At 49.3% G+C, this 25,414-nt stretch overlaps 1 protein-coding gene and 1 long non-coding RNA gene across 2 annotated transcripts in view; both read left to right on the top strand.

Annotated features, from left to right (window-relative positions):
• The first annotated feature begins 1,091 nt into the window (after positions 1-1,091).
• On the top strand, positions 1,092-5,903 carry LOC120390090. Its single transcript, XR_005591019.1, has 3 exons — positions 1,092-2,530; positions 2,939-3,014; positions 3,306-5,903. It is a non-coding gene; the product is annotated as an uncharacterized LOC120390090 (long non-coding RNA).
• Positions 5,904-9,622: 3,719 nt separating this feature from the next.
• F11R (F11 receptor) overlaps positions 9,623-25,414 on the top strand; it is a 48,259-nt gene continuing 32,467 nt past the window's right edge. The window contains exon 1 of the mRNA XM_039512401.1: positions 9,623-9,771. Within this exon, the coding sequence (XP_039368335.1) occupies positions 9,714-9,771 (58 nt within the window). The 5' untranslated portion in view covers positions 9,623-9,713. The remainder of the gene's footprint in view (positions 9,772-25,414) is intronic.

Raw genomic sequence — 25,414 nt, forward strand, 5'->3', positions numbered from 1 at the left:
TTTATTTGTTTTAAAGCTGCTGCCCATTTCATTTGGTGACCCTTAGTTCTTGTATTATGGGAATAAGTAAATAACTTTTCCTTATCCACTTTCTCAACATCGCTCATGATTTTATATACCTCTATCATGTCCCCCCTTAGTCCTCTCTTTTCCAAGCTGAAGAGTCCTAGCCTCTTTAATCTTTCCTCGTATCGGATCCTCTCCAAACCCCTAATAATTTTAGTTGCCCTTTTCTGAACCTTTTCTAGTGTTATATCTTTTTTTGAGGTGAGGAGACCACATCTGTACACAGTATTCGAGATGTGGGCATATTATAGATTTATATAAGGGCAATACTATATTCTCAGTCTTATTCTCTATCCCCTTTTTAATGATTTCTAACATCCTGTTTGCTTTTTTGACCGCCTCTGCACACTGCGTGGACGTCTTCAGAGAACTATCCATGATGACACCAAGATATTTTTCCTGACTCGTTGTAGCTAAAGTAGCCCCCATCATATTGTATGTATAGTTGGAGTTATTTTTTCCAATGTGCATTACTTTACATTTATCTACATTAAATTTAATTTGCCATTTTGTTGCCCAATCACTTAGTTTTGTGAGATCTTTTTGAAGTTCTTCACAATCTGCTTTGGTCTTAACTATCTTGAGCTAAAGTAAATAATTGGAGATATACCAATCTCCTAGAAGTGGAAGGGACCTTGAAAGGTCATCGAGTCCAGCCCCCTGCCTTCACTAGCAGGACCAAGTACTGATTTTGCCCCAGATCCCTAAGTGGCCTCCTCAAGGATTGAACTCACAACCCTGGGTTTAGCCGGCCAATGCTCAAACCCTCCCCAGTTTAGTATCATCTGCAAACTTTGCCACCTCACTGTTTACCCCTTTCTCCAGATCATTTATGAATAAGTTGAATAGGATTGGTCCTAGGACTGACCTTTGGGGAACACCACTAGTTACCCCTCTCCATTCTGAAAATTTACAATTAATTCCTATCCTTTGTTCCTTGTTTTTTAACCAGTTCTCAGTCCATGAAAGGACCTTCCCTTTTATCCCGACAGCTTAATTTACGTAAGAGCCTGTGGTGAGGGACCTTGTCAAAGGCTTTCTGGAAATCTAAGTACACTATGTCCACCAGATCCTCCTTGTCCACATGTTTGTTGACCCCTTTAAAGAACTCTAATAGTTAAATCACTGCAGCCCTCTCTGTGGACGCTTCTATTTCAGTTTAAGTTCAACTTATTTTGCTTTAGCTTAAGTCAGGTTTAAGTTAAGTGCAAAAAGACACTTAAACAGAACTAAGGCCTAGTCTACACAGTAAAGTTATAATGGCAGGGGTGTGACACCCCCCCAGCAACATAGTGACGTTGACAAAAACCCTGGTGTAACACCCTAGCCTGGTCTACACTAGAAAGTGAGGTTGATGTAAGCCACCATGCACCAACCTCGCTGTGTGTGTCTAGGCTCGAATTGTCTCCTGCTTACATGAAGTGCCCCATTAAGGCAATACTGGAAAACCACCTCCCCTACTGGCATTGCACCCTGGGTGACCTCCAGCAGTCAATGCAGTAGGAGAGCTGACCCTTCCAGTCCTCCAGCAGCTCTCCCACAATGCCCAACAGTGGCTGCTCTGGTCACAACTGTGAACTCTGTTACCCAGCCCACAGAGACTGGGAACAACTTCCCCTCCCCCCATATTTTTGAAATGGCTTTTCCTGATTGCCCAGCCGAGCATGCTGGCTACATGCTCCAAACACACTCTGGGCTAGAGCAGCCTGGAGCTGTTGGAGCTCCTGGGCCTGGGGGGAGAAGCGGCTGTGGATCTCTATGAACATTGCCGGGGGGATGCATCCAGAGGGGTACAATGGGGATCGGTAGCAGTGCCGGAGGGAAGGGAAGAACCGCAGTGGGCAGGCCCTGCAGCCAGGGAGCCCAACAATCGACCTGGTGCTGAGCCGCAGACCTGCAGCTCTTACAGTGAGCTGCCTGCTCTATGTGCAACCACCATAAATACCTCAGAGGAGCCCGAGACAGACCCCTGCTGTGGGAGGAAGACGGGGAGACCCAGCGGCCAGGCACCTTTGTGTGAGCCGGCACCTGTTTGAGATGCTGCCACAGTCTAGCCCAGGGGTTTTCAATTGGGGTTGGGACCTTTCCGGTGGTCGTGAGGTTATTACACGGGGGGTCGCAAGCTGTCAGGCTCCAGCCCAAACCCTGCTTTGCCTCCAGCATTTATAATGGTGTTAAATATTTTTTTTAATGTTTTTAATTTATAAGGGGGGTCGCATTCAGAGGCTTGCCATGTGAAAGGGGGTAGCAGTACAAAGGTTTGAGAACCACTGGTCTAGCCGGTCCCACCAGGCAAGCACGGACGAGCCTGCTGAAGGGGAAGGACATGGCGTAAGTGCACGCAGGCATTTTCCCTGGCAATGTGTCCACCCGCAGGTATCAACTTTTCATCATTTTACGTCTAGGAGAAGAGGAAGAGGTACAAGACCCAGAGAGAGCTGGCATCAGCCTTTCCTTCTGCTGGGTAAGGGGAGGCAGGGGAGGGGTTGTTAATGTACACGGGGACGTCCCATGTAGCCTCCTGAGAGATCTCGATGAAGCTTTCACGGAGATACTCTGTGATCCTCTCCCACAGGTTTCTAGGGCAGCAGCCTTATTTCATCCTCCGCAGCAGAACACTTTCCCATGCCACTTGGCCATGAATTCAGCCGGCACCATTGCAGTAACAGGCTAGTGACACGCAAACCTGGGCAGTTTTGGGACACCAGCAACAACTGTGCTCTGCACCTTTGTTACCCTTGTGAGCGAGCTGGCAGCTAAAATTACCACTGCCTGTGGAAACCTGTGCCAGCATTCAGCGCAGAAATAGGGACCAAAATGATATTGTTTCATACAGCCAAAAATCTTACTCCCCTCTTCCTTTTCCCTGCAGCCCGGCCCCCGGCAGGCTGCACTCGCCATGGCAGGGACTGGAGCGAGGCACTCCAAAGCTAATCATCACAATCAGGGTAATGTCTTAGTACAACATTTTGTGGGAATAAGGGAGGGGAGTTTTGAAACTTGCACTTTCTGCTGTGATTGTAACTACCGTAGCAGAAAGAGAGCCTGAAGCACGGGCCTAGTGCAAGACCTGAGGCCTGAACCAAAATCAGCAAATGTTACGCTATGAGCAAAAGTCAGGCCCCGTCAAAAGCAGATTCTTGTCTGCAAATCAGTGTCTGACAGCACAGAGAGAGGACACCTGTGCAGCCAACAACCGACAATAACTACAATGGTACTTCTGTCTGTTTTATCTGTAGCTGCTGCTGTTGCAGCCTTGAGGGGTGTCTCCTCCACACCTGCAACATGCTGCAGCCTGATGCAGAGGAGAAAAAAAGAGGACTAGGGAGAACATGCTGAGCGGGATCCTGCAAGCTAGTGCTGCATTGGACCATGAACAAAGGGCCTGGTGGGAGCAGGATAGAAAGGACAGAAGAAAATGGAGAAAGAGGCATGAATCCCAGCAGGAGAAGCAGATGCACCAGGACAGAATGGGGCATCTCAGGGCAGCAAACACAAATGCTGTGGTCTCTAGCTGACCTAGTGCAGCAGTCACAGGTTCACCTCCCTTTGCAGTCCTGCACCTGCCCCCTCCCAACAATCCAGTTTTCACCAGGGCCACATCCCTACCCCTACCGCTCCAGGCCAGCGCACAGGAAGGACAACCACAGCTTCGCATATGCCAGCCGTGCCTCTCATAGGTTCGTATATGTGTAGCCAAAATGGACTTCAGTTGTGCCCTGAAATGGACAGAATTGTTTGCTGCCTTTCTAAATTTTAAGTTCCATTTGGTTAATTTATATTAGGGGTGTGTATTGTACAGTAGAACCTCAGAGATACAAACACCCCGAGAAGGGAGGTTGTTCGTAACTCTGAAATATTTGTAACTGAACAAAACGTCAGGGCGCTATAACCTGCATTATGACGTGATCCCACCAGTCAGGGCTTGTTTCTCGGGCCCAGAAGCAGTGTTCCACCATTGCAGCTGCGCCATAAATGCCACCAACAACCTTGAAATGTTTTTCGCTATGTCCCTCAACAAACTGTCTTTGAAGAAACTGTTTGGTTCTTCTTGCAGCTCTGATAGTTCCGGAGGATTGTGTGTCCTGTATTTGCGACGTTCATGAGACTAGTGCATAGCTGTGCAGGCTCCAAGTTTCCCCCCAGAGATGGCGGACACAAAAGAGGGCGGGCTGGGCTTGTAGGATTTAAAAAAAAAAACGATGCAACAATTAAGGGATAAGAATGGCATTATGGGATGGAGGAAGGTGCATGCTGGGAACTTGAACCCTAGTTCCCAGAGATCCCTGGGTGAGTTATTTCTATGCAACAACAACTAGTGAAATCTTCCCAGAAGACATTGTGCCAGATGATGGCGCGTGGCCTACTGGGATACCTACCCGTGGTGCACCACACTGTGCATGGACACAAGCACTACTGGTGAGTACGCTGAGCACCGATGGAAGCAGGCAAGTATGCGTATGCCTGAGTGATACACTAATGGCAACGGCTATACAACAATGTAACTTGCATTGACCAAAGTTTGTAATGTAGACATGACCCTACAGAAAATGCCTAGTGTAGGCTGTGTCTACGTTAGCAGACAATGCTGGCATAACTATGCTGGTATAGCCTCCGTAGTGTAGACACACTCCAAGGCCTTGTCTCCGCTACACAGTTTTGTCGATGAGTCTGCTTTTGTCAACAAAACAGTGGAAGTGAACATACTGAAATGCTCCTCCCGCTGATGTAACTCCCCTGCTATGCTGACATCATAAACCCACCACAACAAGAGACAGAGCTAATGTTGGTGTAGTCAGGGTGATGCCTAAGGCCTGGTCTACACTTAAAGATTAAAATCGACCTAGCTATGTTGCTCAGGGCTTTGAAAAATGTCACCCCCTGACCACCGTAGTTAGACGTGTAGATGTGGGTAGGTCAACGAAAGAATACTTGTCTCTTGGAGAGAGGGATTAACTACGTCAACGGAGGAAGTGTCCTCACTACAGAAACACAGCTGTGGCGCTGTAGTGTGGACACAGCCTTCTACGGACCCTATGCCAACATAGCCCCCTAGTGTAGACACAGCATATGTGGAGAGAAGGAGGAGTTTTGCCAGTGTAAGAATACCCCCTTCCCAAATGACATTGGCTGGGCCGACAGAAGCTTGACTCTTCTGTCACATAGCTGTGGTTAAACTGGGGGTTTTGTGGACAGAGCTAGGTTGCTAAAGGGTATGTTTTTTCATAGCCCTGACCAACATAGCTATTTTAGTATACGTTATAAGTGTAGACTAAACCAAAGCTTTAAACACCAGCTCGTGGCTTTAACATTTTTCATTTGTGGGGCAGAGTGGAGGCTCCGGCTTTGTCTACACTAGAAAATTACATCAGTATGGGGTGTGAAAAATCCACACTCCTGAGCGGTATTGTTAAGCCAACCTAAGTCTCCATGTAGACAGTGCTAGGTTGACAGAAGAATTTTTTCCTGCCTCTCGGGGAGGTGGATTCACTATGCTGACGAGAGAACCCCTCACAGCCCTGATCTTGGCTGGAAACTTCAGGTGCTAATGATAATGTGTGGTTTTGCCACATACTTTGAGTGATCTTGGGTAAATTAACTAATCTGTCTGTGCCTCCTGTAAAATGGGGGTGATAGTAATAATTATCTACCCCACGGGAGAGTTGTGAAGATCAGAGATCCATGGATACAAGTCTCTATCGAAGGGGAAAGTATTCAGAATTTTTTAACTTGTCTGTCTAGCCGTGGCCATCAGAGGTCAGCATGCCCTCAAGGATCAATTTGCTGTACGTCCATAATCCCCTTCATTTTCAGTTTAAACTCATTTTTACTGAAAATTTCCCAGGTTTTACAAAAAGCATGATTCTTTTTTTTTATTTTCACCCTACTTTTGTATCATTCAAATATATAAAAAAATAACTTGTTTTATTAGGAAAATACAATATACGGCATGAGATACATGCATGACACTAGTATATTGGTCTTCATGTATATGCAAAGCTGCCTCGTGAAGTAAGGCTATGTATTAGTCTAGAACAGGGGTTCTCAGACTGGGGGTTGGGACCCCTCAAGGGGTCACAAGGTTATTACATGGGGGGGGTTGCGAGCTCCCAGCCTCCACCCCAAACCCCGCTTTGCCTCCAGCATTTATAATGGTGTTAAATATATAAAGAAGTATTTTTAATGTATATGGAGGAGTCACACTCAGAGGCTTGCTGTGTGAAAGGTGTCACCAGTACAAAAGTTTGAGAACCACTGGTCTAGAAGATACATACAATAAACAAACAGGCACGCACGCAAACTCTGAAGTGTGTGCGCATCTGAATGTACTGATGACTCTCACGCCCACCACGTACACATTTCTAAACCGTTATCTGCTAACAGCTTAAGATTTGACACACTAAAATGGGAAGAAGATGAACATCTGTATGAGAATACGTTTCAGAACACAAGGAAGTATTTGAAAGTTTAAAAAAAAAAAACAGGAGAAAAGGATGAAGTTTAGTGAATGTGCTGTGAATTATGTGGCCCAATTATTGAATGTACAGTAAAAACGGTGTTATCTGGCCCTGTACTAACTGGAAAGCTCTATAAACTGGCATTTCTAATTTTCATAGAAAGTCTGGTTTATGCTTTAGTTGATAAAGAGCCAGCAGGCTCCCTACCTCGCTCCGCACGGCTCCCTGGAAGCAGCCACCTGTCCCTGCTGCTCCTAGGCAGAGGCGTGGCTAGGCGGCTCTGCGCGCTGCCTCTGCCCGCAGGCACCGCCCCTGCAACTCCCATTGGCTGGGAACTGCAGCCAATGGGAGCTGCGGAGCCAGCGCTCAAGCTGTGGCTGGGGCAGCGTGCAGACCTGCTTGCCGCATGTCCGCCTAGGAGCAGCAAGGACAGGTCACCGCTTGCAGGGAGCCACCCAAGGTGCTCGCCCCCCAGATCCGGCACCCCAAAACCCCTCCCATGCCCCTAGCCCCCTCCTGCACCCAAACTCCCTCCCAGATCCCGCATCCTGCACCCCCCACATCCCAACCCGCAGCCCTGTGCCCCCTCCCACACCCAAACTCCCTCCCAGAGCCCGCATCTTGCACCCCCTCCTGCATCACAACCCCCAGCTGTGCCCCCCTGCACCCAAACTCCCTCCCAGAGTCTGCGTCCCACACCTCCCGTGCCCCAACCCCCAGCCCCGCACTCCCCTTCTGCACCCAAACTCCCTCCCTCTTAATTAACCAGAATTTTTCACTTACCGGCACCCCCCTATATCCCCAACATGCCAGATAAAAAAGCTTTTACTGTAAATATTTATAGGCTAATAGTTCTAAGTCTACAACAGTAAACTCTTTATTCAAATGATACCTTTTATTTGGGGTAGAGATATATTATTTTCTTAAACTCAGAGGTGGCCTTGTGCTTTAGTTCTGCAGCAAACCACATTGATTAATGGACTTCAAAGAATCAGTTTACTGAATACTTTCCCCCCTGTCTTTCAGACCACCAAAATAAACTCTGATATTTAGCCATAAAATTATTAGAAGTTTTTGCGCTGAGTTTCACTTGTTGTTGTGGTAATAAACACTGATCAATTCCCAGGAAAAAGTAAATAAAATAAAAACTGAAAACAAAGGGCCCTTAACCACCAGTGATAACAATGACCACAGTACCCGAGAGGTGAGCTCCACTGTTCCCCTCACTACAAGTAATATTGTAGCAATCACCACACCTTGTAGGGATACACAGAGTAACAGGGAAGAAAAACAGTGTCTGATTTTTTTGCAACCACCGACTCCCTCCACCTTTCTCTGAATCAGGCTGACTGGAGCTGGCTAATGGAAACCAATGGGCCCAGTCCTATTTAACATATTCACAAACGATCTGGAAAAAGGGGTAAACAGTGAGGTGGCAAAATTTGCAAATGATACAAGGTAGTTAAGTCCCAGGCAGACTGCGAAGAGCTACAAAAGGATCTAAAAAAACTTGGTGACTGGGCAACAAAATGGCAGATGACATTTAATGTTGATAAATGCAAAGTAATGCACATTGGCGAAAACAATCCTAACTATACATATACAATGGTGGAGTCTAAATTAGCTGTTACCACTCAAGAAAAAGATCTTGGAGTCATTGGGGATAGTTCTCTGAAATCATCCACTCGTGCAGCGGTAGTCAAAAAAGCAAACAGAATGTTGGGAATCAAGAAAGAGATAGATGATAAGACAGGAAATATCATATTGCCTCTATATAAATCCATGGTATGCCCAGAGGTTGAATACTGCGTGCAGATGTGGTTGCCCCATCTCAAAAAAGATATATTGGAATTGGAAAAGATTCAGAAAACGGCCACAAAAATGATTAGGGGTACAGAACGTCTTCTGAATGAGGAGAGATTAATAAGAATAGGACTTTTCAGCTTGGAAAAGAGGCGACTAAGGAGGGATATGATAGAGGTCTATAAAATCATGAGTGGTATAGAGAAAGTAAATAAGGAAGTGTTATTTACTCCTCATAATACAACAAGAAGGGGCCACCAAATGAAATTAATAGGTGGCAAACAAACACAAGAAAGGTTTCAGAGTAGCAGCTGTGTTAGTCTGTATCCGCAAAAAGAACAGGAGTCCTTGTGTCTTCAAGATGCCACAAACACAAGAAAGTATTTTTTCATGCAACGCACTGTCAACCTCTGGAACTCCTTGTCAGAGGGTGTTGTGAAGGCCAATACTATAACAGGGTTCAAAAGGGAGCTTGATAGATTCATGGAAGATAGCCATTGATGGACCTAATAGCCAGGATGGGCAGGGATGGTAGAGCCGGCCCTGCAAAGAATGCGACCCCCGCTCGGCGCTAAGGGGTGCGGGGCTGCACCCGGGGACTGAGGCCCCCCCAAATCAGAGGGGCTGCTGGGAGAAACCCCCCCCGCACTACCCCCAGCCCAGCTCACCCCCCCACCACCCCAAGTTTTCGCCACCCCAAGCAGCGCGCCGAATAGCCGCAGCGGGGGCCGTCCGTGTGCCCTAGGGCGGCAGGCGCGTTTCCGCGGCGGGGGCAATTCGGCGGCAGCTTCTAGGTTTAGCTGAAGCCCTGGACAGCCAAACCGAGAAGCTGCCGCCGCGGAAACGCGCCTGCTGCCCTAGGGCACAGGGACGGCCCCCGCCGTCCGCAGGGGCAATTCGGCGCTGCGGGGGGCAAAACACCAGGGCCTGCCGCCCCAAGCACCAGCTTGGAACGCTGGGGCCTGCAGCCCGCCCTGGTTCTTTGGGACAGTCGAGCAGTGCGGCCTCCGTCACCATGGCAACCTGAGAGTCCCGGCGGGGGGAGGAGAGGGCCTTGGGGCGGGGAGTAAGTTCACGGGGGCGAGTTTAAGGGCCCCCACCGATAGCCAATCAGGGCGGAGCTGTAAGTGTGATAGCCAGTCAGGGCACAGGGTTGACTATATTATCGGCTGACGACACACCGTACCGGAATCCAATCAGCACTTGTGGGCGGGGTGCACGGGGCGGTGGGCGTGGGCCGGGATCCAATGGGGCACAGAGGGCGGGGCCTCACCTGGCGAAAGGGCGGGGCCTCACCTGCGTGCGGTGGGCAGGGCCGGGTGGGGCTCAGTCAGACAGAAGCGGGCGTCGCCTCTCGCAGCTCCGTAGCCAGCTGGGTGTGCGGCGATGGCTGGGCCCGGGGCGTGGGGCCGGATCCACTTATTGCTCCTCAGCGTCAGCTCCTGTGAGTGCCGCGCCGGGGCGGGGGGCAGGAGTAGGCGTGGGGGGGGGGGGCAAGGGTAGGAGGGGGCTGGGTGGGAAGACTGAGGGGTGGGGGCAGTGGGGCGGGGGCGGGTAGAGGAGGGGTGGGGGCAGTGAGGCGCCGGGCGGGGGTGGGAGGGTAGAGGAGGGGTGGGGGCGGGAGGGTAGAGGAGGGGGTGGGGGCAGTGAGGCGCCGGGCGGGGGCGGGAGGGTAGAGAGGAGGGGTAGGGGCAGTGAGGCGCCGGGCGGGGGCGGGAGGCTAGAGGAGGGGGTGGGGGCAGTGAGGCGCCGGGCGGGGGGGCTTGAGGCTAGAGGAGGGGGTGGGGGCAGTGAGGCGCCGGGCGGGGGGGCGGGAGGCGAGATGAGCGGGTAGGGGCAGTGAGGCGGGGAGGCTAGAGGAGGGGTAGGGGCAGTGAGGCGCCGGGCGGGGGCGGGATAGAAGAGGAGGGGGTAGGGGCAGTGCGCCGGGCGGGGGGAGGCTAGAGGAGGGGGTAGGGGCAGTGAGGCTGGGGCAGGAGGTAGTTCAGGAGCTTCACTTTTCACCCCGCTGGGGGTGTCTGCATGGCCTGATCCTGGTGGTGGTGATACATGGGACTCGCTGTCTGTGGGTGTGGGTCTCTCTCTGAGATGTTGGGACCCCAGTACCCTGGGGCTGCCCAGGGCTCCTTTGCTCCCGGGTCTCGCTCCTTCGCAGATCGATCGTTTTGTTGCAGAGCCTCCTTTTCTCAGCGGAGTCCCCACTCTGCGTTGGCCCGTGTTGCCTTTGGGGTTTGAGGATTGTGTTAAACATTTGGTGCTTTGAGTTTGAACCTCTGTAAAGCCCTCGCCAGGGCCCTTCTGGGCAGATTAAAGGCCTGGGAGGGTGGAGGTGGATTTTAGCGATGCTTCATTCTGAAGTTTTGCTTGGTCTGAAACGGGGGACGAAGTTTCTTGTGAGTTAAACACCGTTTGTAAAGGCTGTTGATTCCTTATCAGAAGCACGCAGAGGGGCCTGTGCAGACATACTGATTGCAGGAGGCTCTGTTTTCACAGTGCTCACAGTTGGAGACCCAGTTAAAAGTCACAAATCGTAGATGGTGCCAAACAAATCTTGTTTCCTGTATGAGCAAGAGCACCTCAAACTCAGGAAAATGGAAACACTCTAGAAATCCAGTTCGGATTTCACTGTTGAGGTTATTCACCTCTTGCACTTAAACAATGAACATTAGTTTTTTTTGGGTAGCCTTTCTGTCATTGTTCCAGTGTGTTCATGCACTTCATATGTTTGGATTGCAAATAGTGCTGGGAAAGCTTTGTTTATTTAAAGCTGTTGTTCCCTTTGTGCTGCTTTTATGATGTATAAGAGCAGCCTGAATGTTGTAAAGTTTCATTTGCTTTCTGTAACTTTACAATTAGGCACCTCAAGTCTTGTGGTCCCTGTGCTTGCTGGGGGATGAGAGAACTGGAGTCTTCTCAACCCAAAAGGGTGTCTGAATCTTCTAGAAAGAGCTATTCACTCAAATCTATCAGGATTTGTTTTAAATAGGTGTTAACTAATTTTGAAAGTTCTCAAGCTATTAGAGGTGGGATAGACAGAAAATTGGGGAGCTGTACCTCCCCCTCGCTGTGAGGCCCAGCCTCCAGCGAGGTCTGAAACTGGAGCTGGGCAGTGTGGGCCACTGGCGGCTTGCAGGAGCTGCCTGGGTGTGGGGACCTGGCTCCAGGGCCAGCAGAGCCCCCAGGAGCAGTGATTGTGGGGGGCAGGGTCCAGGAGCCTAGGCCAGAGTGGGTCATTCCAGGCTTCTGTGGAGAGCTCTAGCCCTTCACCTACCCTGGGCATCATGTCCCAGCTAGCGGGGACACAGGCTGGGGACTACTCTCAGGCCCTGCGCTTGGCCTTAATTCTCCAATGCTGCTGGAGCTGGATGCCTGGCCAGCAGCCTCTGCTTTACCTTCAGAGCTGGGTGACCAGAGAATGGCAGCTGCTGGGGTGGGGGAGAGGGCTAAGGCAAATTTTGGGGTGGTATAGGCCCTGCAAGGCGCCACCTCCTCCCCCCTCCCCCGAAGTGCTGCTCCTGGTCTAGGATGGAATTGGCAGAGAGGAATTCCAGCCAGGGATTGTAGATCATGTATTCAATGAGATTAGAGATAAAAGGGGGAGAGGGGATATGGTCATGAAGGGAGGAGGGTGGGCATTTTTAAGATGGGAGAGACTCACTAAGGCAGGTTTGTATTGTGAGAGGAAACAGTGGGAGGAAGAGTAAAGGGAGGGGATGAGTGGGTGTGAGGCATGTGGGATGGAGTCAGTGAGGCAAGTGGAGGGGCTGGAGAAGGAAAGAAGAAACTTCTGTCTGTGATCAGGGAGAAGAGGAGAGTTGTGAGGTGGAGGGGTAGATGGGAGAAGGAAGGTCATGTCAGGTTTGTTTTTTCCTGGGAAGAAATCGATAAGATCCTATGTCAAGAGAGAAGCAGAGATACAGGAGGAGAGGAAGGTTTAAGGAGTAAGTCAAAGGGTAGGGCTACACAGCTGGGGAAGAAAAAGTGTATTAATTCAGGTTCACTAATTCGGGGTTAAATAATGAAGGCCCAGTAACCTGGCTTTTAACTTGGGTTAGCAGTGAAAGTTCATCTTGCCCTATAGACTTTAACTCCAGATGCTAACACATGCTGTGTAGCTGTGTCTTCACTGCTATTCTATCCTAAATTAGCTAACCGGAGTTAAGAATACACCTCTAGTTTGCAGTGTAGACATAACCAAAAGTGGTGAAAAGGCAGCTGGGATTGGAGGCATGGGATTCATTTAAGATGGAGTAGTAGAGTGGTTCATGTAGGAAGATGGTAGAACAGGAGAGAATGAATTTGTAGTGCACGCAGTTAGCCTGTCATAGCGGTTTTGCCAGGAACATGCCACAATGCAAGAACAGGAGTGGAGGAAGCAGATGTTGGGGGTGAGCATTGCGGGTGGGGGAGGAGAAGTGGGCTGGGAGGACCTTCAGATGGGGTGTGTGTGTGTGTGAAAAAGTCAAGGGTGGATAAGTGTAGAATGGAGGGAATTGACAACCATTCCAGAGGAGAGGGATGAGAGAGACATCACCAAGTTAATGAACTGGATGGAAGTAATGGAAAACAGCCGTTTCCTTTCAATAGCTCTGGTTGATGTCAAAATCCGGTTAATTCTCTAGTGAGTGTGTGCAGCAAAAGCTGTAATCTCTGTCACTAAAAAAACAAGCAAAAATACAAAACCCATTATTAAAACACAAATCATTTTAGGCCTTTTTTGTGCATATATTTTCCCCTTTTGCAGGTCACTTAAACATAAACCCTGCCCATTTTCATTGACTTTCTAAAAATCAATGGACATTAGTGATTTTTAGTTTTTGATACTTTTTAAAGGAAAACCAACCATTTGTGCTTGTTTAATTTCTGGGTCAAAGCTGACCTGCCAGCATCCTTTTTAAGGTAGCCTCTCTTTCCATTAAAAAAAATCTTGCTTTTCAGTCTTATGTAATGCATGTTGCATGTATGTAAATTTGACTTTGAATGCATGTGTAGCTCCTGCAATCAGGGTTGGGCTTTTGACCCCTCCCCCTTTTTTTTACTTCCAGTGGTGGTATTAATGAAGTCAGACAAATTGACCACTTCTGTGTTCCAAAACCTCCCAGTTCATTTTAACCATCCATTTTGATTAAATCATGGGGGTTTGCTGTTTGTTTTGCACGTGATGCTGGTTTAATGACATTCTTATGATGTATGAGCACTGGTTCCTCCTCTGCATTAATTACATGCTAGTGATAATGGGTTAATAAACCTGCGTGTCTGCTTTTCCCATCAAGCTTTCTCCCATGTTTGCCCTTTACTTGTGAGGAGAAATCAAAATTTGCAGTCACCGTCTTATGTCTTTTAAATCCATCCTTAGTCTATCTTTGTGAAACCTATTTATCACTACCATGTGACGATGGCTAGACTAGTGATCACTCTCACAACTTACCTAACATCCCTTCTTCCTCCCTCCTGTCTGTTCCCAAGTCAAATCTTTTGTCTTAGACTGAGTGTGTTCTGGGTAAGGGACTGTCTGATTTGTTTAAACGCCGAGTCCGGTGGCACCTTAAAGACTAACAGATTTGTTTGTACCTTGCCTAGGACAATGAGGCCCTAATTCCTGATAGCAGTGCTTATAACAAATGGGGACTTCAGAAGGCTCCAGTCTGTCTCCACAAAGAATCAATACTAATATAAAGTTGTCTTCAAATTAAGATGTTTCCTTAAGTGGGTTAAAAAGCACTTAAAGTAATTTTTCCTGTTTTCCTATAAAATGTATTTACAGTTTTAATCCCTTTAAAACATTACTAATAAGGGCAATATGCTTGACTGTTAGTGGTAGAGGTATCAAAAAGGGTTGTCTCAATAGTGAAGACAGAGGGCAGGAGTTTCAAAAGGATGCAAGAACCTCTGGAGAAACTAGTGGTCTAGTAGACTAAACAAGTCTTGATGGGGTCCTGTTAGGACCGAGATCTTGCCTTTTGCTCCCTGCGCCTTTAAAATCCCCAGTGGGAGAGTGCCTCTTTCATAAACTTACTCTGCCACAGGCTTCTGGTGTGATCTTGGCAAATCACTTAATCTACCCTGATTCTCATTTTATGGATGGTGAATGAGGCAAATACTTATGTGCCTTCATAGCAGTGTGAGGTTAAAATCCATTGGTGGTTGTGAGGAGCTCAGAGAACTACCTAGATCAGCTTTTGCTCTGAGATGTTGGTGTTCCCAGGTTTGGATTAGTGAAAATCTTTTTATAGTGAATCATCCATTAAAAACCTTTGTAGCTCAGATTGGAGAAATCAGCACCACACTGCTGATGTGTCTGAGAGGCAATCCTAAATCCCAGTTAGTCTTTGGAAACTGTAAACTCAGTTATCTCACTTACACCCTGGTGCAACCGAGTTGGTAATGATCTATGAATGGATTTTAACCTGCTGCTGAAGGCGGCCCGAGGGGTGGTACAGACACAGGTTGGTGCTGGAAAAGAGGTGATCAGTCCCAGGGGCTATTCCTGTGGGATTTTCCTTTTTCAGTGTAAGGGGAGTGAGAGATGCTGACATGGCAAAGCAAATTGAGTCCCCTGTTGCAGTGCTGACAGCTCTTAAATTTCATCATTCAAGATGACCTGAGCCCCCTTGAGTTCCATCAGTAGGTCCATTTCAGCTGAATGTTCTTAGCTCAGATCAAGTGTAGTATTTGAACTGTTAATTTTGGATCCAGCATTCCACACTGGATGCTGGAACAGCATGGTGATGTCAAGCAATTTGGGACCCACATGGCAGAGGAACAGTGTTCCTTTTTGTAAGGAGATCTTGACAATTAGCTTGTTGAAAGGAACCCCTTTCAAAGCTCTAGGAGCTAGAAGATACCATTAGTGATTAGACCGTTGTTCACTCTAGTCCTGTGGCCAATACCCAGTCCAGGGGGCTCAGTTTGTAGGCTGGTGAACGCATGATGATATGTTTGGGGGACAGGTGTTCAAGGGCTTTGAGTTGACAATCTGGTCACCCAAATAAGGGTTTGGCAGGGAGTTGAAGAGTGTGTGGTCTTGTCTACACTAGCCTTCTTTGTGAAATCTACCTGGGGGCAGGGCCAGATTAACCTTTTGTGGGCCCCCCATGGAGGCAATTGAGCATGGCCTGGGCTAGGTAGGTCAGTCCCCAGAGTAAGGGGCCAGCCAGGGGCAATGGGGGTGTGCCATGGTGGGGGTGGCCCTGCTCCCCCAGCCCAGTGCGAGGGCACTATTTACAAACCAGGAGTTGCCAGATGCACAGTGGCCTGCTGGCCGTGTGCTTCCAGCATGCTCCATCCTGTTGGGGGCAGGCCCCCGCTGTGCCACACAGCTCCCGCACCCAACACCCCCATGACTCCCTTTGCCCAGTGCCCCCCCAGACCCCTGCCACAAATGCACAGCATGCTGCACAAACCCACCCCTGCCCAGCGCCCCACCACAACTGCCCAGAACCCCCACTCCCTAGTGCCCCAACACACACGCCTAGCCTGATCCACTCCCCCCTGTCCTGCCTCCTGGCCACACTCACAGAGCCTGTTGGGAGGAAACTGTATGAGCCAGCAGTGCAGCCAGGGCTGGTCCTAGGGCGGGGAATTGCTTCTCTGGCCCAGCCCTTTGGGAGTGACACAATCAGCCTGGCCAGGGCTTACCCCAGCCAGGCTCCCTCAGGACCCACTTGCCTGGAGGGGCCCAACCAAGCCCCTCACACTGTCCTCTTCCTCCGCCAAAACTGGCCAGCCTTCTGCACCAGTCCCAGGCGGAGGGGAGACAGGCAGGGCCCCACAGGTGGTGAGAAGCAGAGACTGCCTGGAGCTGGAGGTGTACTGGGGTCTGGTCAGGGGGCAGAGAGGAGCCAGCTGGGGGCAGCAAGGAGCAAGTAGTGGGTGGGGGTGGGTGGGAGGGAGCCAGCAGGCTGGTGTGGTCTTGGGGCACAGTGCAAGCTGAGTAGGCCAGGGCCTTTCTGAGCATGGGCCTGGCTCCATGGCACCACTGGCACTATTGCAAACCCGGTGCTGTGAGCTGGTTCCAGGGGATCTGCCAAGCATGGCTGGCATTAGACTCACTAGGCCCCTGTCATGCAGGACTGCAGCCTGGGGTCCTGAGCTCCAGCATCTGTGGCTGAAGCCAGAGCAACTTAGCTTCTCAATGCCCCTTGTAGTGTGGGGTTCTGGGCAGTTGCCCTGCTTCCTATCCCTTAGTGCTGGCCCTGGCTTTTATATGGAGAGCAACAGTTGTAGTACGAGTGAGCTGTGGAGTTTTTATAGCATGGGGGGGCATGGCTCAGAAAGAAAAAGGTTGAGAACTGCTGAACTAGACCTGTACTGAGGAGAGAGAGAGACACAACTAACTGTTTAAAAGCACCAGTGCCCTATCTATGCTGATGCTGCTCTGATGTTTCTAATGGCATCGGTTCAGCAAACAAGGGTCTCAGCTGGTCTATCAGAACTTAAATTTTCTGAAGATGGTTTTGCAGCCAGTGGTAAGTTATAAACGTGTGTGTGTGTGTGTGTATGTATTTGGGGGGGGGAGATCTGTTGAAGCTATGACAATGGGGCAGATATTTCCCCACCTGTCCCACACCAACCAAATGGTCACTACCAACATCAGCAGGATGCTGTGATATTTGTTGCACTGTCCAGGAAGCCCTGGCTGTATTTGTCTCCTCTTATCAGTATTTTCCTTCCTGCCCTCCTGAGGACAGAACTTTGCATTATCACCTACCTCGTCTTCATTAAAATAAATATGGCTTAGCACTCAATCCTGTAAGCTGGTCCTTCCCCTCATCTGTGGCTCTTCTCTGAGCACCCTGCAATTTGAAAATGTAAGTTACTATGGAGAGGCCTCCTGTGTGAAGGGCTTCTTGCCCCAGTAGAGCAAAGAACAGCCTGGCTTGTTTACTCAGGTTCCCAAATGACTCTCTCATCTGCCAAACAAATTCAGAAACCATTCAAGCTGCTTTGCAACTCCTGAGCTATTCTGAGCTCTGCCTATTGCTGTCTAGAGGAGGTATCACCCCGTGCTACTTTCCAGCCGGGTCTGGATATTGTAATGATCATTGGCATCTCGTTAGAATCCAGCAGTGTCAGGCACTCCCTGGCCCTGCTTGATTTGTGCTCTGGCCCTGTGCTGTGGCTGTACCCCACCCTTGCTTAGGAGTTCTCCGTATGCGTGACCCATGCCAGCATAGACAGTAGCAGGGTGGCTTCCCCCAGAGCAGTGGGTGCCTGGGCTGCACTAGCGGTGAGTATGGGGCCAATGACTCACTCCCTAGCTCTAATAGCTGCTGCTCCTGCTGAAGGCTGTCTGCAGACGCAAGCAGAAGTTGCAGCGTTGCTTACGCTTGGGTCATATTTTCGGGCTCTTCTCAAGGGCTAGCACCATTAAATAGAAGCTGAGGTACTAATTGCATCACGTGGCTGGCTGCCAGAGCCCATGGCATGTAACTTCGGGGTGTGTGCCTCAATTCCTTCTCTCGTGAATAGAAACCACAGGAACTGTCTTGCAAGTGGAGTGCACTGTGGGCTGTGACAGATTCAGCAAACATGGCACTGCTCTGAGGGGAGAGGTGGGGTAGAGGCGACCCCTGACGAATCAGCCAGCCATAGCCAGATAAGGTGTCCTGCTAGCTGCTGGTGCTTGCCGTGCGGGTGGATGGGTTTTGGGTGGGTGCAGAAGGAGGCTCTAAACTTCTTGGAAGTGCCTGACATGTCAGTTTTGAAGAGTGTCAGAGTTACTGCTCCATCGCTATGGTTGGGAGAGGATCTGAGCTCCTCTTATTCCAGGCTCTGTTAGCTGTAGGAGGAAGGCAGCACAGTGTCAGGGTCCTTTTGGAAAGTTTAGTTTGCAGCTGTGAGGGTTAGAAACCTAATTCTAACAAGTAGCTTCTGCAGACATGACTGGACTGACCCTTCCCATAGTGGGGATGATGCCTACTCATTGTAGGTGAGAGCATTTTTCTAAAGTGGACACATTGGCAAATGGGGAAGGACCCATTCTGTTAGCCTCTCACGTGTCCCAAGCTATCATCTGCTCTGCTTTGGCCAGGTCTACGCATAGAAGGCTTTGCCAGTGTAGCTATGTCGGTGTACTCTGCTGGCAAAGCGCACCTTGTGTTCATACAGCTTATATTGGCACAACTGTGCTCTTGCTGGCATAGCTGCTTCCAGCCTCCCGGAGTGAAATAAGCTGTACCAGTAAAGGGCACTTTTACCAGTATAGCTGCTTTTGCTGTCCCACCTCTGTTGGTCACAAATCACACCTATTCATGTCCCTGCCTGACAGCTTGTTGTGTAGATCTGGCCTGGGTCTGGTACATGGTTCCAGGACATGACTCTGAAAAGGGAGGAAAAAGCTTCTTAATGCATCTCACTAGTTATGCAACGCTGTTCAGCTACATGGGAGGGGAGAACAGGAGAGCTTCCTTATTCAATCCCATATGCAGGGTAACATCCCTGCTGTGCTGGGCAGGAGTTAGCTCAATACCCTTCTACTTAACCCTGGTGGGACTACTTAATTCTTGATTGAACCAGTGCAAACCCCAGTGTAGCTGCGCTAATTTTAGTTTGAGTGGCTTGTATCAATTTAGCTGAAGGAGATTCCTTCCTAACTTCAGCTAAATTGAATCAAAGCAATTCTTAAACCAGAATAAGTGTCTACATGAGGCTTTGCACTGGTTTAATTACATCTGTCTGTAAACCAGTGCGGCTATCTCATACAGGCAAGCCCTTAGTCTGGAGCTGAGCTGAAGACCCATAGCTGAAGCAGCAATGATATGGGATTTTAAAATGCCTTTTTGCTAATACATACCAGACATCTATTTCATGTGGACAGGGTGAGCATGGAGTAAGGGCTGTTCGGGGTACCTTAACGTTTTGCAACACAGAAATTAAGCACTGTTTAAAAACAGAACTTCCTGGCATTTAAATCTGCATCAGCAGCATCTTGCCCAGCTTTTCTTTCCTAGAGTTGCTGCTGTTTTTACAGACTGAGGGCTCTGCACTGCCACATTCAACACACTGTCCTTATGCAGAACACACAAGGCAAAAAGACTGTCTAGATTAGGGGTTAGGACCCCTCAAGGGGTTGCTAGGTTATTACATGGGGGGTCACGAGCTGTCAGCCTTCACCCCAACCCCCACTTTGCCCCAGCATTTATAATGGTGCTAAATGTGTTTTTAATTCATAAGGGGGGGAGGGTCACCAGTACCAAAGTTTGAAAACCACTGGTCTAGTTGTCCCTGCCCTACCCACAAAGAGCTGCAGGGAACAGTGACATTTAGTAAGCTGCTTATCCCAGCATCTCGGGTTAATATGTAGCTGCCCCTTACCTCACTAGGCCAAAGTTAAATTGTCCCTCTGAGGCCTTTAAACGTGCTTCATCATCAGGCTCTGGAGAATGAAGTAGAGCTGTTGTGACCCAGAATTTGACAAGCCAGTTTTAATAGGGTCACCAGGGCCCATGTTAGATGCTGAAACCTGAGCCCTGCCACCTGGGCTGAAGCCAGAACCCAAGGGCTTCAGCCCTAGTCAGTGGGGCTCGGGCTACTGTTTCAGCCTTGCATGGGGGGGCTGTGTTTTTGTTGTTAGGAAGGGGTTGTGGTGCAGTGAAGTTGAGAATCCCTGAGCTAGAGCAAAGGACGGATGGGCCCTGTCTACACTAGTTAAAAACATTTTGAAACATTTTCCACTGCTGGTAGTGGCACTGGGAGTTTTAATGTAGACGGGTTGCTGAGGCTTTTAATACCATGTTGGTTAGACTTGTTCTGAGTGGATTTGTTCTCAGTGTTAGCAATGAGAAGCAATCTGATGGTTTAAAAAAAAAAAAATCCCCAATGTTGACAGGGCCCCAGGACAAGCAGAGCAGCTGCTGCTGAGCAGAGCGAAACTGAGGACTCTAGTGGGCAGAGGTAGCTTGGCTGTATCTTGAAATCCTGGTTGTTGGCAAAGGTAGGAGTGGGAAGGGATTAGTGACCCTTCCCCCAATACAGTGATGCTACCCATAAAGGTCCTGGGGGATGGGGGATTTCCTGCAGAAGGGGAGGAGGGTTTGTAAATTTCCTCTGGTTACTGATCAAGGGAGCCTAGGTTATTAGGTATTTTTTGGGCTACTAAATTCCCTTAAACTCATGAAAGTCCTGGGCTCTGATTGAAAACTGAAGGCTGTCTTTGAAAGGGTTAATCATTCCAGGTGGGCACCTCTCACTCTGGCACCTTTCACTCACCTTCAGTAATGAAGGGATCTTCTGCCGAGTTTCAGTTGTTTTGTGGCTGGTTTTTGTCCAACACAATGTTAGCCAGGGTAGTAACCCACCTCCAGCCACCTGGATAAGCAATAGACAGAGTGGCTGCCATGATCTGTTATCAGGTCCATGAATTAATGATGTGGGTGTTGGCTGCTGCGTTCAGGGATTGGACCAGGGGCCTGCAGAGCGAAAGTCACAAGGCTGCTGTAACAGATGACGGGTAACCATAGGATTGGGCACAGATGGGACCTGTGACGCACTCCCTAGTAGGCTGTGTGAGCACAGGAGCCTTGGACACCTGAATTCCAGTTCTGGCTCTGACAGACTCCTTGAGCTGACCCTGTTCCCCCATTTCCGTAATCTGTAGCATTGGGATATTTATTACCTCCCAGCAGTTTGTCTGGGGTTAGCTGTGTGGGGATTAGATTCCCCTACTCAGAAACTGCCAGGAGATGTAGCTTTAAGGAATAAGGGTTTTATTTACAGTGAGATTCTGAATATATTGCACAAGAGGTGAGGATAGCAAACAGGTGGCCAGGTTACAAGCGACTTTATTTTGAGAGATTTTTTTAAAATTAAATGACTTTAAGAAGGGCAAACAAACTTCTTTTCAATTAGATGGGGAAAGCAGTGTTTGTGGCTCCCATCAGCAGGCTCATTGTCCAAATGCCTAGAAGGGAGATTCAGATAAAACACAATTTGAAACCATTAGTGTGCACACTTGGCTGTGATCTTAAACAAAACCCTCACCAGTTAGGCCTGGTCTACACTAGTCTGTTTTGGAATTAGCTGAGTTAATTCGGGGGAAAAAAAAGATTCTGTCCACATGACCAAACCGGCTTTTTCGATTTTAAAGGGCTCTTTAAATCGATTTCTGTCCTCCACCTCGGCAAGTGGAGTAGCACTTAAATCAAGATCACAATCCCTGGTTAAAGGTATTGTGGACGCAATTCAACATTATTGGCCTCCAGGAGCTATCCCAGAACGCACGCTCGTGACCACTCTGGATGACACTCTCAACTCTGATGCACTAGCCGGGTGGGCAGGAAAAGCCCCGGGAACTTTTGAATTTCATTTCCTGTTTGGTCACAGTCAGCACAGTCCACCATCACAGGTGACCATGCAGAGTCCACCATCACAAGAGATCACACAGTCCCGGATTCGCAGACGAGCTCCAGGATGGTCCAAACGGGAGGTACTGCATCTCATCGCATGTTGGGGAGACGAGTCTGTTATGGCAGGAATACGTTCCAAAAAAGGAATGCAAATACGTACACTGAAGTCTCCAGGGCCATGATGGAAAGAGGCTACTCCAGGGACACAGAGCAGTGTCGTACAAAAATCAAGGAGCTCAGGCAAGCATACCAAAAAACCAGGGAGGCAAACAGGCGCTCTGGGTCACAGCCCCATACATTCTGCTTCTATTGTGAGCTCCATGGAATTATGGGGGGTGGCGCCATCACTACCCCACCACTGTCTGTGGACACCTGCAAGGGGGGAGTTTCACGGAGCGAGGAGGAAGTCATTGGAGGACGACAACAACAGTGCACAGGCGGCAAGTGGGAAATCCATTTTCCACCCCCAGCCAGGAACTATGCTTAACGCTGGAGCCAATAGCCTTCCCCCACTCCCAGTGTGGGCTTCTGGACCATGACCCTGGAGAAGGTACTTCTGGTGAGTGAGAGCCTGATCGGAGCCGGGTGGGAGGGAAACCCAGCTGCCCTGGGCTGTTAACATATAGTTCACCCTGCTCAGAGCTGCATTGGAGCTGGGGGGAGGGGAGTGGGAATGTTGGGTGAAGTGATCATCCCAGAGAGCCTGCAGGCCCTCCTTTATGGCAAACCCCCCAGGCATTGCTTGCTGTGGGAAAGGGGTCCCAGCAGTTTGAAAACATTGAAATGAATGTAGAAGAAGCAGAACCCCGCGTGCCCCTAGGCTGCCTGCAAGCTGAATTCTGTTGCTGGGCTGTGTGTGACGGCTTCCTCATACCAAAGTGTCCCCTTTGTTCTCTGAAATGTATATTTTAAAATACTACCCTCCCTCTTTCTCCTCCCGCAAATGCAAATGTTTCAACACGGCCCCTATCTACTCAGTGCCAGAGGCTGGTCCAGATTAGAAGGTGGAAGAACCGAACTCGGGAAGACATGTTTGCTGAGCTCATGCAGTCCTCACGCTTTCAGCTGGGCCCTATCAGTGCGTGGAGGCAAACAATTGCGGAGTCCCGCAAAGCATTACAGGAACACAGAGGAGGGAGGCGTGTGATGAGAGCAGACAGGACGCTATGGTCAAGCTCATGGGGGAGCAAACTGACATACTCTGCAGTATGGTGGATCTAATGCAGGAAAGGCAGCAAGACCACAGACTGCTGCTGCAGCCCCTGTATAACAGCCCTCCCTCCTCCCCCAAATTGCATAGCCTCCTCACCCAGACTCCCAGGAACATGAGGTGGGAGGCTACGGGGACCTGCACACTCAACCCCAGAGGCTCACCCACGCTTCAGAAAGCTGGCACGTGCAAACTTTTGATTTGCTTTCTTGACTTGTCCTTCCCTCCTCCTCTACCCCCCTAACCCAATCCCCTCCTCCCCCAGTCTGCCTTCGGATTTCTCTCAATGTGTTGTGCAACAAATAAAGAACAGTTTTAAAACAATTTTGACTTTATTTCCTTTCATATATATATAGGGTGCAGGTAACTTCAAGAGAAACAAACACAACTGTCACACCGTACCCTGGCCAGTCATGAAACTGGCTTTCAAAGCTGCTCTGATGCGCAGCTCGCCCTGCCGTGCTCTAATTGCCCTGTTGTCTGGCTGTGTGAAATCAGCTGCCAGGTGAGTTGCTTCAACCTCCCACCTGCCATAAATGTTCCACCCCCCCTTTACTCTCAGAAATTGTGGAGCACACAACAAGCAGCAGTTACAATTGGGAATATTGTAACTAACCGAGTCAGTAAACTGCACCAGTGCGCTTTCTAATGTCCAAAAGCACATTCTACCACCATTCTGCACTTGCTCAGCCTGTAGTTGAACTGCTCCTTACTACTGTCCAGGGTGCCTGTGTACGGCTTCATGAGCCATGGCATTAAGGGTAGGCTGGGTCCCTGAGGATAACTATAGGCATTTCAACATCCCCAACAGTAATGTTCTAGTCTGGGAAGTAAGTCCCTTCCTGCAGCTGTGCAAACAGACCAGAGTTCCTGAAGATGTGAGCGTCATGCACCTTTCCCAGACATCCCATGTTGATGTCGGTGAAATGTCCCTTGTGATCCACCACTGCTTGCAGCACCATGGAAAAGTACCCCTTGTGGTTTACATACTGGCTGCCCTGGTGTGCTGGGGCTAAGATTGGGATATGCTTTCTGTCTGTTGCCCCGCCGCAGTTAGGGAACCCCAGCATATTAAAGCCATTTCCCAAAGTCACTACCCTTGATAGCAGCTGGTCAATGATTGCGTTGGCTACTTGCAGCACAACAGCCCCCACAGTAGATTTGCCCACTCCAAACTGATTCCTGACTGATAGGTAGCTGTCGGTTGGCCACTCGCTTCTCAACTGTGAGGGCTACTCTCATTCTGGTGTCTTTGCACTTCAGGGCAGGGGACAGCAAGTCACAAAGTTCCATGAATGTGGCCCTATGCATATGAAAGTTTTGCAGCCACTGGGAATCATTGCAGACCTGCAACACTATGTGGTCCCACCAGTCTGTGCTTGTTCCCCAGGCCCAGAATCGGTGTTTCGTGGTATGAACCAGGCCCAGTGCCACCATGATCTCCCAATTGCCACAGGCTGTGGTTCTAGGAACATCTGTGTCCATGTCCTCATTATATTAATTGTGTTGTCATCGCTTCCTTGCCTGGTTTTGCAGGTACTGCACATAGTGCTGGATAATGCACAAGGTATTTACAATGGTCAAAACTGCAGCGGAGATCTGAGTGGGCTCCATGCTTGCCACGCTATGGCACCTGCCTGGGTAATCCTGGAAAAAGGGCACGAAACGAGCTGTTCGGTTCAAGATGGCTGATAAAAGTGGTAAATGGTTGTCTTCTGTAGCTTTCATGGAATCAGGAAGCTCGTTAAAGCCACAAGAGCAGGAGAGCAGAGTTTGTGGCAGAAGCTGTGTGGCTCTGTTCACGATGGCCGAAAAACCACAGGGACTTGTTGCCTTCTGTAGCTTCCACGGGAGCCCAGGACAGACAACATGGAAGAAGCGGCAGAAGGCTGAAAAACGGCAGGAAAGGGTTAGATGAAAGAGTAAATAGAAAGACAAGAGGACATGTGAGGTGGATTCATAGTACCAGGAGACAGGCGGTGCACTGTGCTGCACCATCTGGTGGTATAGTGTCTGCTGTAGCTTTCACGGAGGGAGGAGCGAGTGAGCGCACACCCAGAAACGTCTGTGAGAATGTTTTTGCCCCATCATGCACTGGGAGCTTAACTCACAATTCCAATGGGGGGCGGGGACTGTGGGATAGCTTCTCACAGTGCACCGCTCTGACATTCGATGCTAGCCTCAGTACTGTGGATGCACTCTGCCGAATTCACGCGCTTTAGTGGGGACACAACACCAAATGTATAAAATGGCTTCAGAAAATTTGAATAAAATAAGTTCAAATTAATTTCGTACTGTAGACATACCCTTAGAGCAATAGGCAGTGGGAATGGGTGGGGGGGAGGGTTGTGATACAAGAGAACAAATGAGAAAAACAGGACAGAAGAGGTTTTACCCAAAAACGTAGGTGTTTCTTGCAGTGGTCATCCATGCTGTGTTCTGATGGAAAACCTGGTACCCGTGCGAGACTGCAGGCTCTGTAAGGAACTTTCTCTGTTTGTGGAGACTCTTTCAACACTTCAGTCACTTGC

Source organism: Mauremys reevesii, linkage group 24 (genome assembly GCF_016161935.1).
Source record: "Mauremys reevesii isolate NIE-2019 linkage group 24, ASM1616193v1, whole genome shotgun sequence".
Classification (NCBI taxonomy): domain Eukaryota; kingdom Metazoa; phylum Chordata; order Testudines; family Geoemydidae; genus Mauremys; species Mauremys reevesii.